Source organism: Cynara cardunculus (genome assembly GCF_001531365.2).
Source record: "Cynara cardunculus var. scolymus isolate 2C chromosome LG 15, CcrdV1, whole genome shotgun sequence".
Classification (NCBI taxonomy): domain Eukaryota; kingdom Viridiplantae; phylum Streptophyta; class Magnoliopsida; order Asterales; family Asteraceae; genus Cynara; species Cynara cardunculus.
In genome coordinates this window covers 17,458,161-17,472,655 of record NC_037542.1, presented here as the reverse complement: position 1 = coordinate 17,472,655, position 14,495 = coordinate 17,458,161, and the positions used below count along the sequence as shown (strand labels likewise).

At 34.9% G+C, this 14,495-nt stretch overlaps 1 protein-coding gene and 1 non-coding gene across 3 annotated transcripts; both read right to left on the bottom strand.

Moving 5' to 3' along the window:
- Positions 1–1,148: 1,148 nt before the first annotated feature.
- TRNAA-AGC lies at positions 1,149–1,221 on the bottom strand. The gene has a single exon. It is a non-coding gene; the product is annotated as a tRNA-Ala (tRNA).
- A 1,366-nt stretch (positions 1,222–2,587) lies between these two features.
- Positions 2,588–14,043, bottom strand: LOC112527960. Of its 2 annotated transcripts, XM_025138825.1 has the most exons (7): positions 13,675–14,043; positions 11,982–12,284; positions 9,352–9,504; positions 6,936–7,270; positions 5,461–5,614; positions 4,329–4,661; positions 2,588–3,313 (listed from the first exon to the last, which is right to left on the bottom strand). In XM_025138825.1, the coding sequence occupies exons 1-7, from the start codon at positions 13,826–13,828 to the stop codon at positions 2,790–2,792; spliced, it is 1,956 nt and encodes a 651-aa protein (XP_024994593.1). In that variant the 5' UTR covers positions 13,829–14,043; the 3' UTR covers positions 2,588–2,789. The 2 variants fall into 2 exon arrangements, with proteins under 2 accessions (XP_024994593.1, XP_024994594.1); XM_025138826.1 differs by lacking the exon at positions 11,982–12,284.
- Between the last annotated feature and the right edge of the window lie 452 nt (positions 14,044–14,495).

The following is a 14,495-nucleotide window of genomic DNA, read 5'->3' as shown; positions in this document are numbered from 1 at the left end:
CTTAAATTTAATACTTTTATATCTCCTTATCTAATATATTGTTAAACTTTTTTAAATTTAATTTTAAACTAACTAAAACAAAATTTTATCAGAATTATATTTTATTTGAGCCAAGGGTTTCATGGAAATAATATTTTTGAAAGGATAAAATATTTAATGGCAAAATCTAAACTTCAAAATATATATTTGTGCCACCAAATTTTATTGATTAAACGGAGAGACCAAATCCTAAAAATGAGCATTGAGAGAAAGACCAAATCTGTTATAAAAACTAAAAATAGTTTGAGGAACCAAATCTCTTATACTAATGAAAAGCAATTTGATGGACCAAATATGTTATAACATGAAAAGTAGTTTGAGGGACTAAATCCGTTATTGAAAATGAAAGTTGAGAGCAAGAAGGTGAATAGACAAAATTGTCGCTCACTAACATAAACTTAACTGAAGAAGTTAGAAAAGGGACTATATTTGTTATAAAAATGAAACTATAAGAAACGTTCCTCGTTAATAATTCTTTTGAGGGTCCTTATTCGTTAATTTGTGTAAACCACAGAGACCAACTTTGTATTTAACTCATTTTTTATGAAAGAACCCTTAATATGCATATGTTTATTGGATATTAATCCCTCACCCTAATGATAGTCTATATGTTTGTTAAATTTAGAGTAAACTACAAATTTGGTCCTATGGTTTGTTAAAAACAATACTTTTTGTCATTATACTTTTAAAATTACAAGATGATCATCGTAGTTTGTAAAAACATCTGGATTTAATTACTTTCTGACAACCATTTTTTTTTTCTTGATTGGGTCATAAACAAAAAAAATAAAAAAATAATGGTAATAAGAGAAAGAGATCAAATCTAAATGTTTTTAAAAACCATATCTTGTAATTTTAAAACCATAGGAACTAAATTTGTATTTTACTAAAACCGTAAATTTATCTTCATTTTGCCATGTGACTTAACAGAGATATGGTTGGCAGTTAATATGAAGGACCACATTCAAAACAAGATGCAAATATTAGGGTTTTTTCTACAATAAATTTAAAGTTTTAGGACCAATTTTGAAAATCTCTCCGAACTACTGGGACTAAAACCGTAATTTATTAAAAGAACTGCAAATGAGTCCTTTTAGTTAAAAAGTAAATGGAGATGCGGGGTATCGATCCCCGTACCTCTCGCATGCTAAGCGAGCGCTCTACCATCTGAGCTACATCCCCTTTTGCTTTTCAATTATTTAGATTATATATTAACTCCAAATTTCAAAATCTTATTTCTCTAATCGGTCGACATATCTACAAGACTACAAACCCATCAAAAACAACTGATAATAATTTCTTTTCTTTTTGAAAGGCAAAATATTATATCAGTCCAGTAAAGGAAATCTATGAAAAACAGATATCAAAGAGGGAAACAACAGTAAAACATCGAGAGGTAATAAAATAAAAATAAATGAAAAGTTTAGAAAACCCCCAATGAACTTGTACCTAAATTATTTTTTAAATGAAAAACTATTAAACTTTCATATTTTGAATGATTAAGTCTTCGAATTATTTTTTTAAATGAAAAAACCATTAATCATTCAAAATAAAAAGTTTAACGGGTTTTTTCATTAAAAAAATAGTTCAAAAACTTAATCATCTAAAATAGGATAATTCATTGGACTATTATTAACTTTTTCCTAAAAATAAGAACTTTTTCATTTACCTCTCATTACAAGTCATCATACTCATAAAATTATATTATGATGCTCTTTATTCTAAATATATCATGAAAAATGTATTTTCTCAACCAGTCAAGTAACTCACAGACATACATACACACATATACATATATATATATATATATATATATACATACATATATATATATATATATATACATACATATATATTGTTAACATTGGATCTCTAGATTTGTTTGTAGGACTCGAATAGATGACTTCTAAAAAAGATTTCTCCAAATCCAAATTTTACCGACAGTGAAACTAACCCGACAAAATTGTTGTCATACAAATGGTCTAGACGAGTTCACGTTATTTAGTTTTTATTTTGTCTAATCTTAACTGATATTTTTACACCAAGTTTTTAAAATATCGTAATGTTCAATAAACTCATCCAACAGTATATAAATTGTAAATACAAAATTCAAAAATAAATCTTAATCGAGCCAGTTTGATAACAGCTCATTCACTTTCCACGGTAGTCCAAAAACACATCAACTGTTTTCTAGATAAAAAAAACCAAAACCTAACCAAATCAATTCAGTGTATCCTACCCAAATGTGGATACACATATGATTTCTACTATAAAGAGTAACAAACACTTTAACTTAACTTCGCAGACAAGATTTTAGTCTATTAAAACATCTTATACTACATTTTTATCCGATAAACGCTTACCGAGTAAGATTCACCACTCTCACTTACCGGGTAAGACTCTCGTTGTCATTACTCTTACTATGTAAGATTCTCAATCTTTTTCACGTTCATCCGATTAGAAACATGATAAATACTTACCGGGTAAGTGTTTACTAAACGTCCCCAGATCGAGAAGTTAAAAGGGCCTAAAGAGATTTATGGTTCAAAAAAAAAAAACAAACTTTTAATCCCTGCTGTTACATACATAGTTACAACAAGCATTAAGGAGATGATCTACACCCAACAAGGGGAACTCTTTTTCTGTACTACTACACCATAAACCCTAAAATTATGTACAACAAACTACAAATTCAGAATGCACCTAATTTAACAACATAATTAACCGAAAAGAATCGATCGATCTTTTTTTCAGTACTTGCCGTTCCCGTTACCTTTTTGGCTTTTCCATTCCATTGGTACAAGTTTTCGGAGCTTCGGAGGTTTGTGAGGTAATCTTGCAGGTGGGGTTGTAATTGATCTCTTCATTGGGCTGCTACTGCTGCTTTCATGGTGTTGTTTTGCTGCTGCTTCCGTGGATGAAGCGGTATTCTTGAAAGATTTCATTGGTGACGATCGGTTTGATTGAGACCAATGGTATGGGGTTTTATTTGGATCGTTGATCTTTTCGGTAACGGATAGTTTGAGTTTCTTTGTTGTGTTGTGTGTCTTGTTGGCGTCATCGATGGGGTTGGTGGGTCCCGTTGATCTTGAACTTGGGATCGCGAATAATGCTTTTTCGAGCTTTTCGTCGGAAGTCAACTTGCTAGCTTTGATTGTTTTCTGGGAAGATTTCTTTTGCCATCGGACAGTCCCGTTTTGATCTTGTTTACGGAATCGAGATGCAATGTCGCATAATGTTTGAGCAGCAGCTAATACCCCTCCCGAATGCGGAGCTGTGGAAGAACAAATAGGATGTCATGGAAGAACTTGACTCAGTGAGTCAGGGTCGATGAAAAGAAAATGACATAAATATATCGGTTTGACGAACTTTTCATAAGTCTACTCAAGTCCTTGCATTCAAGCTTGAACTCTGGGTTTCTCGAGAAGATGAATTACCTTTCACTTATTTTAATTATAAGTAAAGATTAAGGAGCCGTTTACTAAATACTTACCGGCAAGATAAACTATCTCATTTAGCTTATCATGTAACATTCTCGTCTATCAAACTGGATTGTTGGTAAGCATCTTAAACCCAGTAAGAGCGTACCAGGTAAGAAAACTCTTTCCTCGCTTGGGTGCTGTTTGGTTAGTTTTACATTAAGTCTTGTATGGGTAAAATTATCTGTGTGGATTAATCTGTCTGTATAGATTAGGAAGGTTTTTCTGTGGGAGGGTTTTTTCGTAAATGAGAGGACCATGTTTTTTAAATGGGAGGGTAGGTTTGGAGAACACTTGGCTTTCTGCATAAAGCTCCCTCCTAGAAGCTAATCCATTTTCTCAATAAGTCACCGAGAGTCTTACATAGTAAGGGCCTGTTTCTTAGCAGCTTAATGGGGCTCAACTTATTTGGTCAGCTATGCATGACTGTTTAGTAGTGACTTAATGATCATCACCTTATTTATCATATTTCAGACTAGCAAATTTTTAGCATAAAACGAGTTTAGATGATCTTCATGACGTCGACCTAATCGCAGGAGCCTAAAAGATCATCTCAAAGAGAAAAGAATTCATGTTCGCTTGGGTCAATCCCGATCCAAGCCATACTAAGCTACTTGGAGTTCTAACTATGGTCTAGGGTGATGCTACGTGGCAGATACGAGAACAAGATCCTAAATAAAAAAATTACACCACCCAACGTTTCACAGGTTTATATGTTTGAGTAGTAACAACTAAAATCAGTGAGTTCAAGAATCATATATTCAAACCAATAATTAAACCAAGAAACGGGGCCAAAGAAGGAAAGCTTACCTGGGCTTTTAGAAGTTGTGCGACTCCCAGAAGGCGTTAGCCCTCCATCAAAAGTTATATCGCTGATAGATGGCAATGGAGATTTTTCCTTTTCGATCGGTCCTGGCTGTTGACATCCTAACGGAACTAGGCTCTGATTATAAGTCAGGGACTCGAAATCTGCAAGATAGGTAGTAGTGTCCCCTAAAGAAGTAGTAGAGTTCCGCATTCTGACCCATCTACCTTGACAGGTACTCTTACTTGGTGTTGACTTGACCACATCGGGATTAGCTTTAAAATGCCCTCCAGAGACGTGCGACCACGGAAATGTAGGTAAAGTACCTCCATTGTGTACTGGTGTCGATAAAAACGTTAATAGCACATTATAGTGTGTGTATAGATATTCATCATTGAGTATGGCTTAATGTAGATAAAGATACCTATCAAAGGGTCATTGTGTAACATCCTAGGCTAGCACGTACCAGATATTGTCCGTTTTGTCCACACTTGGACTCATGGGTTTAGATTGTGCCTGATAGAGGAGGTATCCAGTCCCTTGTAAGGCAATATTAGGTCCCCTCTCAACCAATATGGGATCTTACAATTCACCCCCCTTAGAAGCCCAACGTCCTCGCTGGCACATTAGTGTGGTTCCGCTCTAATACCATTTGTAATATCCCAGACTAACCGTACCAGATATTATCCGTTTTGTCAACACTTGGACTCACGATTTTCAAATGCGTCTGATAGAGGAGGTATCCCTCCCTTATAAGGCAACCTTAGTTCCCCTCCCCAACCAATGTGGGATCTTACAATCCACCCTCTTAGGAGCCCAGCGTCCTCGTTGGCACATCAGTCCGGTACCTAGCCCTGATACCCATTTGTAACATCCCAGGCTAACTGTACCAGATATTGTCCGTTTTGTCAACACTTGGACTCACGGTTTTAAAGCGCATCTGATAGAGGAGGTATCAAGTTCCTTATAAGGCAACCTTAGTTCCCCTCCCCAACCAATGTGGGATCTTGCACATTGGTCCAACGGTACCCCGGTTACTGGTAGAGCCCAGGAGGTCAAGGGTTCAAACCTCAACAAGGTGGGAAGTGTGCGTGAGTATTTACAGTATATAAATATTATATAGTTAAAAATAGATACCTTTTGAGGTTGAAGAAGGCTTCATATTGTCAAGAAGCATAAGATCGAGATCCTTGGGAGGAGGAAGAGCTAGGCGGCCCAATACATCTTTTGGAGCAAACAAAGGAAATTTAAGTATGGTGTGATCAGTAAGACCTGAGCAAGAATTCTCCACCTTAAATAGGCAAACAATAAAGTATAGTCAAGATCTTCATAAAAAGAAAGAATTACGGTTGCAAGGAAAAAAGATAGTTATGTTCTTGATCAAGTTGCTAATGTAATACAGTAGAGGGTAGATGAGAAGGATTGTGCCAACAATACCCATCTTTCAGAGTCAAATCTAGTCTTTCAAATTCAAAGCATAAGTAGCTCTTGTTCCTTTCATGTTAAATGCATAAATGGATCTTGAGAAACCAAAGAACCGAAGTATACAAAAAATCCATATATATATATATATATATATAAAAGGACAATTAGAAGTACCAAGAATTAGCACAGCAAGCCTGAAAGCAATATGGTTGTTCATAGAGGGATCAATCCATATTAAATGTCAAAACAAAGCCTTTCTAATATGACAAACTCTTTATGCTTAGTCCTTGATGGTTATGTTTTGTATCTATTGTTTAATAAAAATGTTGTTGTGACTTCATTTCTTACAAGCTCAAAACACGTTTGATGGAGATAATATATGTGTATGTGTGTGTGCGTGTAGAGAGAGAGATTATGTTCAACACGCATTGAAAGTTCATGCTCACCGATACAAATAGTCAACACGTGCTTTTATTAATTAACCAGTTCTGTAAAAAACATGAATACATCAAAATCATGTGATTTCAACTATAGCATCTACAAAAAAATTGTAAGCAACTTTTTTGGTCATCCAAAAACATAAGCGGTTGCAGAACATAGTTTTTCTATCCAGTTTACACTTAAAAAACGTAAATAGAAAACAAAATATGAAAGCATTCCAAAACAAAACCTTAGGGTACGGGAAAGAAAAATGAGACACAACACCATCATGTGTCCACATCCGCATGCAATCAATTCTTGCAATTGATCCAGAAAGTTGGACATGATATGCCATCAGTCCAAGTCCAACATCAATAATTGATCTAAGATTCTAAAAATAGGACCGACTACGGAGGCAAAGCAAACTTATCTAAACAGCATAATTGAGTTATGAACCACCAAGCCCATGATTACAAAACCACATCATATTAAGTGCCTGTTTGTTCGCAGCTTAACGAGCTTAATGGGACTCACAGCTTATACAGAAAGTGGCTTAATGATATAGAAAGTGGCTTATTCAGTAAGCTTCGAGGGAGGAGCTTTATGTAGAAAGTCAAGTTTTTTCAAACCTTCCCTAAACAAAAAACCATCCCAATCTATACAGATTAATCCAAACAGACAACTTTATCCTTATAGGACTTGCTAACTTGTATTAGTTTGTACCACCATGTAGGGTAGCTGTTCTTTAGTCACAATATTTTACTAACCTTGTTAGAAGAAGCAGGATCTGCCACATCTCCTTTATTCTCCTCATTTGTGCTAGCTCCAGAAGTGGCAGAGTTTGGTAAGCAAGATGAAGCATTATGGTTGTAAGCACCATCTATAGCTGCCACATTCGGGGTATGGTTAGGCTTTTGGAGCTGAAGAATCGAGCAAGCCTGTCTAACTGATTGCAAAATACTTCCATTCAGAATTTCTGTTTCCTTTTCTTTGTCTTTGATGGACTTGGGACACTTGCAACTACCACCGAGGAGCTCATTCAGTGACAGCTCGTCTACATGCTTTGCGAAATCACAAATATCGTGTTTTGAACCATATACTCCTGACCAGAAATCCAAGAACATTGTATAAAGTGCATTAATAGACCGTAAACAATCACTTCTTATCACACAAAGAACATATGATAAAACTTCATGAGATGATAATTTTCTCAAAATCACTAGAGAAAGCTAAGGGTGCGTTTGGTATACTGAACAGGATAGAACAGAAAAGAGATCACTTTTTCATGTTTGGCATGACATTTATGTGGAACAGACAGGAACAGAGTGGAACAGGCGTGTTCCACCCCCACCTCCACCCCCATGGAACAAGGTGGAACAAGCCCATATTTTACAAATATACCCTCAAAATAACACCCAATTCTCTTCTAAAACATCAAATACGTCTCCCTATTTGCATTTTATCCATTCTTTAAATTTTATTTATTGTATTTTATCCTCTTTAAACTTTCACTTTACTATCCTCAAAATATTATTTTTATACGTCTTCTATATTTTGGTTAATTTATGTAATTTATTAAATATTAATGATAAAAAAAATATAGAAAAGGTGTAAAATAGAAATTGGAAATTAATTAACGTGTGTCATTTTAATCGTCTTGAAGAAAACTTTACAATAATATTTTTTTTATATAAATTTCTTTACTTTTTTATAATTTAATAAAATACATATTAATCAAAATATAGAAAAGATATAAATAACTCATTAAGGTAAAATTCGTCATTTTACCATCCTCTTCTGTCCAGTCCTATCTTACCAAACATTGAACAGATGCTCTGTTCTGTTTTGTTTTATCCTGTCTGGGAACCAAACGCACCCTAAAAGTATAGGTTACAACAATGACGGCTTGATAAGATTATGAGATGGAGAACTTCTTATGCCAGCAATAACCAACAAGGTAGTTATAATCCACACTTGGAACACAAATCCAGCAAGTTGAAAGGCGGGAAAAGCCTAATATTAAGGATTCTACTTCTTCAATAGTGTAGAGCTATGTGGTTCGACAGTTTTGGCAAATAATTACATAGCTGTACAGGCTATAAAGTCTAAAAGGAGTTACCACATATGGTTCATAAGTAAATTGCTTTAGTAGAATAAGACCAAGTCAATAAGAAAACACACAATGAAGCTTGTCAATTGAACTTGTATTTCATATGCTAGTATGAATTGGTTATTCGAGCCATGCCAGATCACATATCAGCATCATCTGCTAATTTCTGAACATCGATGGAGGTTGGTGCAATGCAACACATATTTGTTATGCATGCAAGAGTGCAATTATCATGGGGATGTGGAGGTGGTAAAGAATGTGCATTTACAAAATTACAAGTATTATTGGATAGTATTAAAATAAATGCTACAGATCAATCTCTCAAAATGGTACATGGACATCCAAACATCAACAATATTAACTTGGTAGTTGGTACACTTCACATTACAACTAAGGGCCTGTTTGTTAGCAGCTTAATGAGCTTAATGGGCCTCACAGCTTATTTAGTCAGCTATACATGATTGTTTGGTAGTGGCTTAATGATATAAGAAGTGGCTTATTCAATAAGCTTCTAGGAGGAGCTTTATGCAGATAGCCAAGTTTTTGCCGAACCTGCCCCTCTCAATTAGAAAACAAGTTTCTTCGATCTATGAAAAAACCCTCTCAAACAAAAAGTCAAAAACCTTCCCAATCCATACAGACAAATTAATCCACACATACAACTTTATCCATGAAGGACTTAATGGAAAACCAACCAAATAGCAACTAACTAGTGTTAATGTAATGTCATAAGTTATCCATTTCTCATTCTTTTGTACTTGAATGAACATTAAAGATCAAGCTTGTTATAATAGTTTCATGAACATCTCAGTGAGAATAATCTTAATTGGTGCACTCACATTGAACAATGAGCATACTCTTATCTAGGTGACACTTAATTTTATGTATTTCTCATTGTTAACCTACAAAACGAAGCAAACATAAAATATTCAAAAAGTAGATACTTCAGGTCTGGATCTGTTTATATGTGTATATAATCCATAGGAGAAGATGATACAAGCATAACAGCATAGATACAAATTTCAACCAGAACTACAAACAGAGATAATGTATTGCCAAAAAAAAAGCCATACCAAGTATGTTATTTCCACCAGCAGCTGAACTGAAGCTTGACAACCCCACTTTTACAGAAAAAGAATCACATTTGCTCTTAGAAACTTTACCATTTCTTTTATCACTTCGCTTCCCAGAGATGGTCGTCTTCTGCTTAGCCGTATGCGTCTTCTCTGTAATTATAAAGAGTCAGCATATATATAGGAACAATGTTAAAGTGTTAAGAGTACTAAGAAGGGCCATCGACAGTGGCAGATCCAGAAACTAAGGCTACTGGGGCACATATAAGGGTGTCAAAAAATTCCAAAACCAAATAACCCAACCAAACCAAGACGGTTCGGTTAACGAATAAGGATAACTTATTCAGTTCGGTTTTTGGTTACTTTTTTACTGTTTCGGTTAAACCGAATAACACATTATACTATTGTTTTGTATATTTTACTATTTTGGTTAGACCAACACAATTAAATGCATTACACATTAATGCAAAATTCAAGTTATTCATAATGCACTAGATGGCTAGAATGAACAAACCACAAAACTAGTTTGTAATGAAATAACATATTACACAGAACCAATCTGTAATAAATCTAGTATAACCCAACAAGATTGATATAAAAGGAGCACATTAATGGACGATTGAGACTTCCAAAAAGAGTTGTAGGGCTGGCTGGGGGCAGTGTTATTGATGGGGGTACCAAAGAGAACCACAACCAAAAAACATAATATATGTGTGTGTGTGTATATATATATATATATATATATATAATTTGTCCATGGCTTCATACATGGTTCTTGATCTTTGAGTGGGGGCCCTTTGCCCCATTACTTAAAGGCTACATCCGCCACTGGCCATCGAAGTAGTAATAGTAATAATGCAATGTACGATAAGATCATGGATATTACTGACCAGGGGATTACTAACAGAACCATGCATAGTTAATAGAAGAGAAAGCTTCTTCCAACTTCATGGAAACTACAAACAAAAACTTGGCAGATTTATGGAGATTGTGACGTTAAGCAGATACAAGAAAAAAAAACATGGAAATTCCTTTGCAATAAGATCAGAAACCACATAGCCAAGTGGTCATATAAACAGAATTCTTTTAAGTATTAAGCATCTATATCCTAGCTCTATAAGATAATTATTTCCTTATTGACATAATAAGAAAGAGAAGAGTTAAAAGAGAAATGTGTCAATCTAAGCACTGTCTTCTTATTTTGGAACCAAATTTAGGTGACACCTTTGTGTGATCATATTGAAGATTACACTATGAACAAATCTCTTTATACCTAAGTTACTGATTGCATAATGCAGAGTAATGTACACAAGCTGCAATGCAGCACAACTGCACAAGTGGAGAACATAGGTGCATTTTGTATAAGATATGCAAGAAACATAACATTATAATAGCTTAACCACAAAAAAGATACCAAACAAAATTAGGTTGAGATTTTAGTTGCAGTTTAGAAGTGCCAATATAAGGTAGAAATATCTTTCTAAAATTGGTGCTATTTCTAGAGCATAGATTCATAGCTGAAACACAAATCAAATGCCTGGTTCCTTACTACTTTTGAAGTTCCGTTGTGAGAACTGTTCCTCGTCATTCATTTATTGGCAATTAGGATTTCAAACAATAAGCTATAGAGAAGTTGACGATAGGAACCTTCAAAAAAATAAAGTATCCTACGTGGGTAAGGTGCAGAGCTCCATGATGAAACTAGGATCCTTTGACAGGTATGCATATACCAGAGACATATATGCATATGGATTACACTTTACTCTAATGTAGCTTCAAAATAATTATAATAATGACTTTAAATCCTAATGTACGAAAAAACAGTTTGAGAAAGGGCAAGGTTCAGGAAGAAGTTATCCTCTCTATCACCTCAGACAAAGTGTTGACAACCAACTAAAGTTAAAGTGCATATATCAGAATGAGGATCCTAGTGAAACAAAAAAGGATGAAAATCCAATGTTTTATGTATATTTAACAAAATTAGAACTGCTTCATGTATGGAATCATAATGACTTTCAAATTCCAAATGACACTCATTATTCGTTTGCGGTAGTCAAAGACAAGATATATCTACGGTTTTGGACCATCCAAAAGAATCTTCCTTACTAAGAAGGCTTATGCAAAATAGCAGAATATGTGTTCCTATAACATAATACAACAATATTTAAGATATCGGGATGGAAGTTGTAAGTCGTTTTTTAAGATTGCAGCATCAAACCATACAACTTTGAGCAGTTACTACACAAAACAATTATGTTGTAACTGCACATCCATTAAAAAGCTAAATGCAATGAATATGATGAGCAACTCAAAGGAAGCTTCTTTGTGATTTCACAAAAGGCCACCTCAGTCATCAAAAGAGAAGCCACCTCTTTGCACCTTCAAACAGAAAAGGCAGCCTTTTTACACTACAAAGGAAAAGGAAATCACTTTGATTTAAGGCAATGTCGCTTAATCACTATCAGTAAGCTCATGCATTACACCAATGACGATGTAACAAAGACCACCAAGTATTGTTGTTTGTATATTAAAATTATTCAGAGTTTATGGACTTATAAAGATCCCAGCAAGTAGTGGTTCTCCTTTTAAAAAACTTATTACTATTTACCCATCCAGAAAGATGCTTTTACCTGCAATGCTGCATTTTCCAGGATAAGATCCTAGCTCCTTTGATTGATCATTCACATCAACTACTCCTGTTACATTCAAAGAAGCTTCCATGTGTGCTGCTCGTGACCTCCTAGAACTACTACCATTACTTCTAGCTGCTTTTCCAGACTTCCGTTGAGATTGCTTAGCCTCTGGCACAGAGGCCATATCATGGTCTATGAATGCTTCTTCATTTCGAAGACTAGCCGATTGACTGGCTTGTCTGTAATCTGACATCATGTTCCAAAAGGCTGGTCTTGAACCATTGACATTACACTTATCATCTGTCACAACCATGCACGTTGATTCATATAAGCATTAGTACTAGTAATGCAAGTATCAAGTAATTATGGTGTTAAGTCAAATCTCAATATAAGAGCAAACATTCATAGATATTAGCCAAATACTTCTTTCATCTGTGATGTGTGCATGCATATATTACAAATCATTTAGCATGATATATTTTCTTTGGCTGGTGGAAAGGCACCTAAGCATACCAAAAATTGACACTATTTTTAATTATATGAAGAGAAAAACCAGGATCCCAATTACGAAACAGACAATAGAATGGAATAAAGCCAACACTAAAAGGCTAAAAAGGCAGTTTGTTGCTAATCTGAAGCTTAAGTTACAAATAAATAAAACTATGACCATATCGCATTTCCTTCCCAAAACGCAATGAATTAATGAACTGCAACACACAAACAATAAGTGACAAACGAACTATCATTCCATTTTGACCGCACACTCATTTTCAAATAGCAAACAACGAGGAAATGAGGAAAACAGAACAGCTTGTACAATTTATGTTCACATTCTTTCTCCTTCTTCTCGTCTTGAGAGAGAGGAGAGTTGAAAGTTAAGTGCTAAAAATATCTTTTATCTATTATCATATGTTCGGCTACAAGGTTTTCCATACGTATATTTTTATGATCACTTTAACGTGATATGGTTACAAAAGAAGTAAAGAACATATGCGCTAACTTTGGTGGCTTTCCTGGACCCAGAAACTTTCAGTTAATCTAAAAAATCAGCCAATTCAGTTCACAATTCAAGATTTGGTTGCTTGAACAGTAATTAATAACAATATATGCAAGAGGACTCTCTCTCTCTCTCTCTGGTCTTTAGAAGCTAAAGTCCCATTACACATCACTCATCAACGAAAATGAAGTAGCATAAACTACAATGTGATCACGCCAAACGTAGAATGTCGAGGATGCCTCTTCTATATCCTCTATGACTTCAATCACTACACAACAAATGCAATTTTGCCCTATTGGCCGATTGTTGGTAGGTAGAAACTGATATCAGCAGAACTTTCCAAAGAATATGTGAAAAGTAATATATGCAAACTCCAGATGAAATTAACAAAAAAAATTACTCCCCACCCTTCCAAAAAAGCTACACTTTGACTTGGATGTCAAAATCGTTGCTTTACAGCTTCGGAATTGACACGGATTTGAACTCACGGAGGAAAATTTCTAACTACAAAAAAAGATATGACAAGAAAAGTTTGAAGTAAACCCCATATTAGTTCCGCAATTTAAAAGCCCTAGGTTACACATCCATAGTAGAAGCTTAACTTTTCGGGAACGGAACGAGTAAAAATCAAATTTGGGCAGAAACGGATCTCAGATAGACTAAATCTACACTTATACATGAGAAATTAAGCACCTGTATCCGGATGAAAGGAGCTACTACATGTTTCACGCTCCGATTGATTCCCTAGCAACTCCACCCTAGTAACCCCACCTCCACCACTGCAACCAGACGATCTCATGATCTTTGTAACAATAGCAGCTGGAAGTGGCAACTCCACCGCATCCATCTATTTTACCACCGCGAAATCCAAATCATCGTCGCTACTTCTATTATCGTCATCTTCGATCTACCAAACTCGAGAGTGAAGACCCAATTTTGACCATTTCTGGAAGATTAACTGCGATTAGCTGAAATTGATCGAGTAACTGGAGTGAAGGAGTCAATTGATCGAGGGTTTGTAAAGAGAAGATTTGGGGATTTTTGGAGAGAGAGAGAAAGGGGAAAGGGTAGTTGCGGCTGGGCTAGGGCAAAGAAATTATGAGGAGTATATATAGTTTTCGGGAAAAGAGCGAAGTGAAGGTTGGTAGGGTTCGCCGGTGAGTATATTCCGGCGAACTCGTGGGCCCCACTTATCCAAGGAAAATAAGCTCAGGGGTGAAAAGTCATTTTACACACTTCTAATTTTATAAAATTTATTTCTTAATTTATATTTTAAAATAAAAAATACGACCTATTTGATTTTAATCCAAACTTTCCTTTCTTGTCTGTATTTAATCTTATGCCCAAATCCACACAATATTATTTATTTATTCCCTTATAAAAAAGATTATTCATCTTTTAATTGAAATGATCCTAAATATCAACATTTTCTATAATAATTATTGTATCATTAATATTTTTCTCATTAATAATTGCTAAATCACATTTTTACCCTTTTGATTTTATCCGGAATA

What these genes read in the sequence shown, in the direction of transcription:
- LOC112527960 (XM_025138825.1), bottom strand. Translation starts at nt 13,828, where the DNA reads ATGGATGCGGTGGAGTTGCCACTTCCAGCTGCTATTGTTACAAAGATC. An exon ending in CTCCTTTCATCCGGATACAG is followed by an intron (nt 12,285 to 13,674) that starts GTGCTTAATTTC and finishes TGGTTGTGACAG; the next exon opens with ATGATAAGTGTAATGTCAAT. An exon ending in CACAACTTCTAAAAGCCCAG is followed by an intron (nt 3,314 to 4,328) that starts GTAAGCTTTCCT and finishes GTTCTTCCACAG; the next exon opens with CTCCGCATTCGGGAGGGGTA.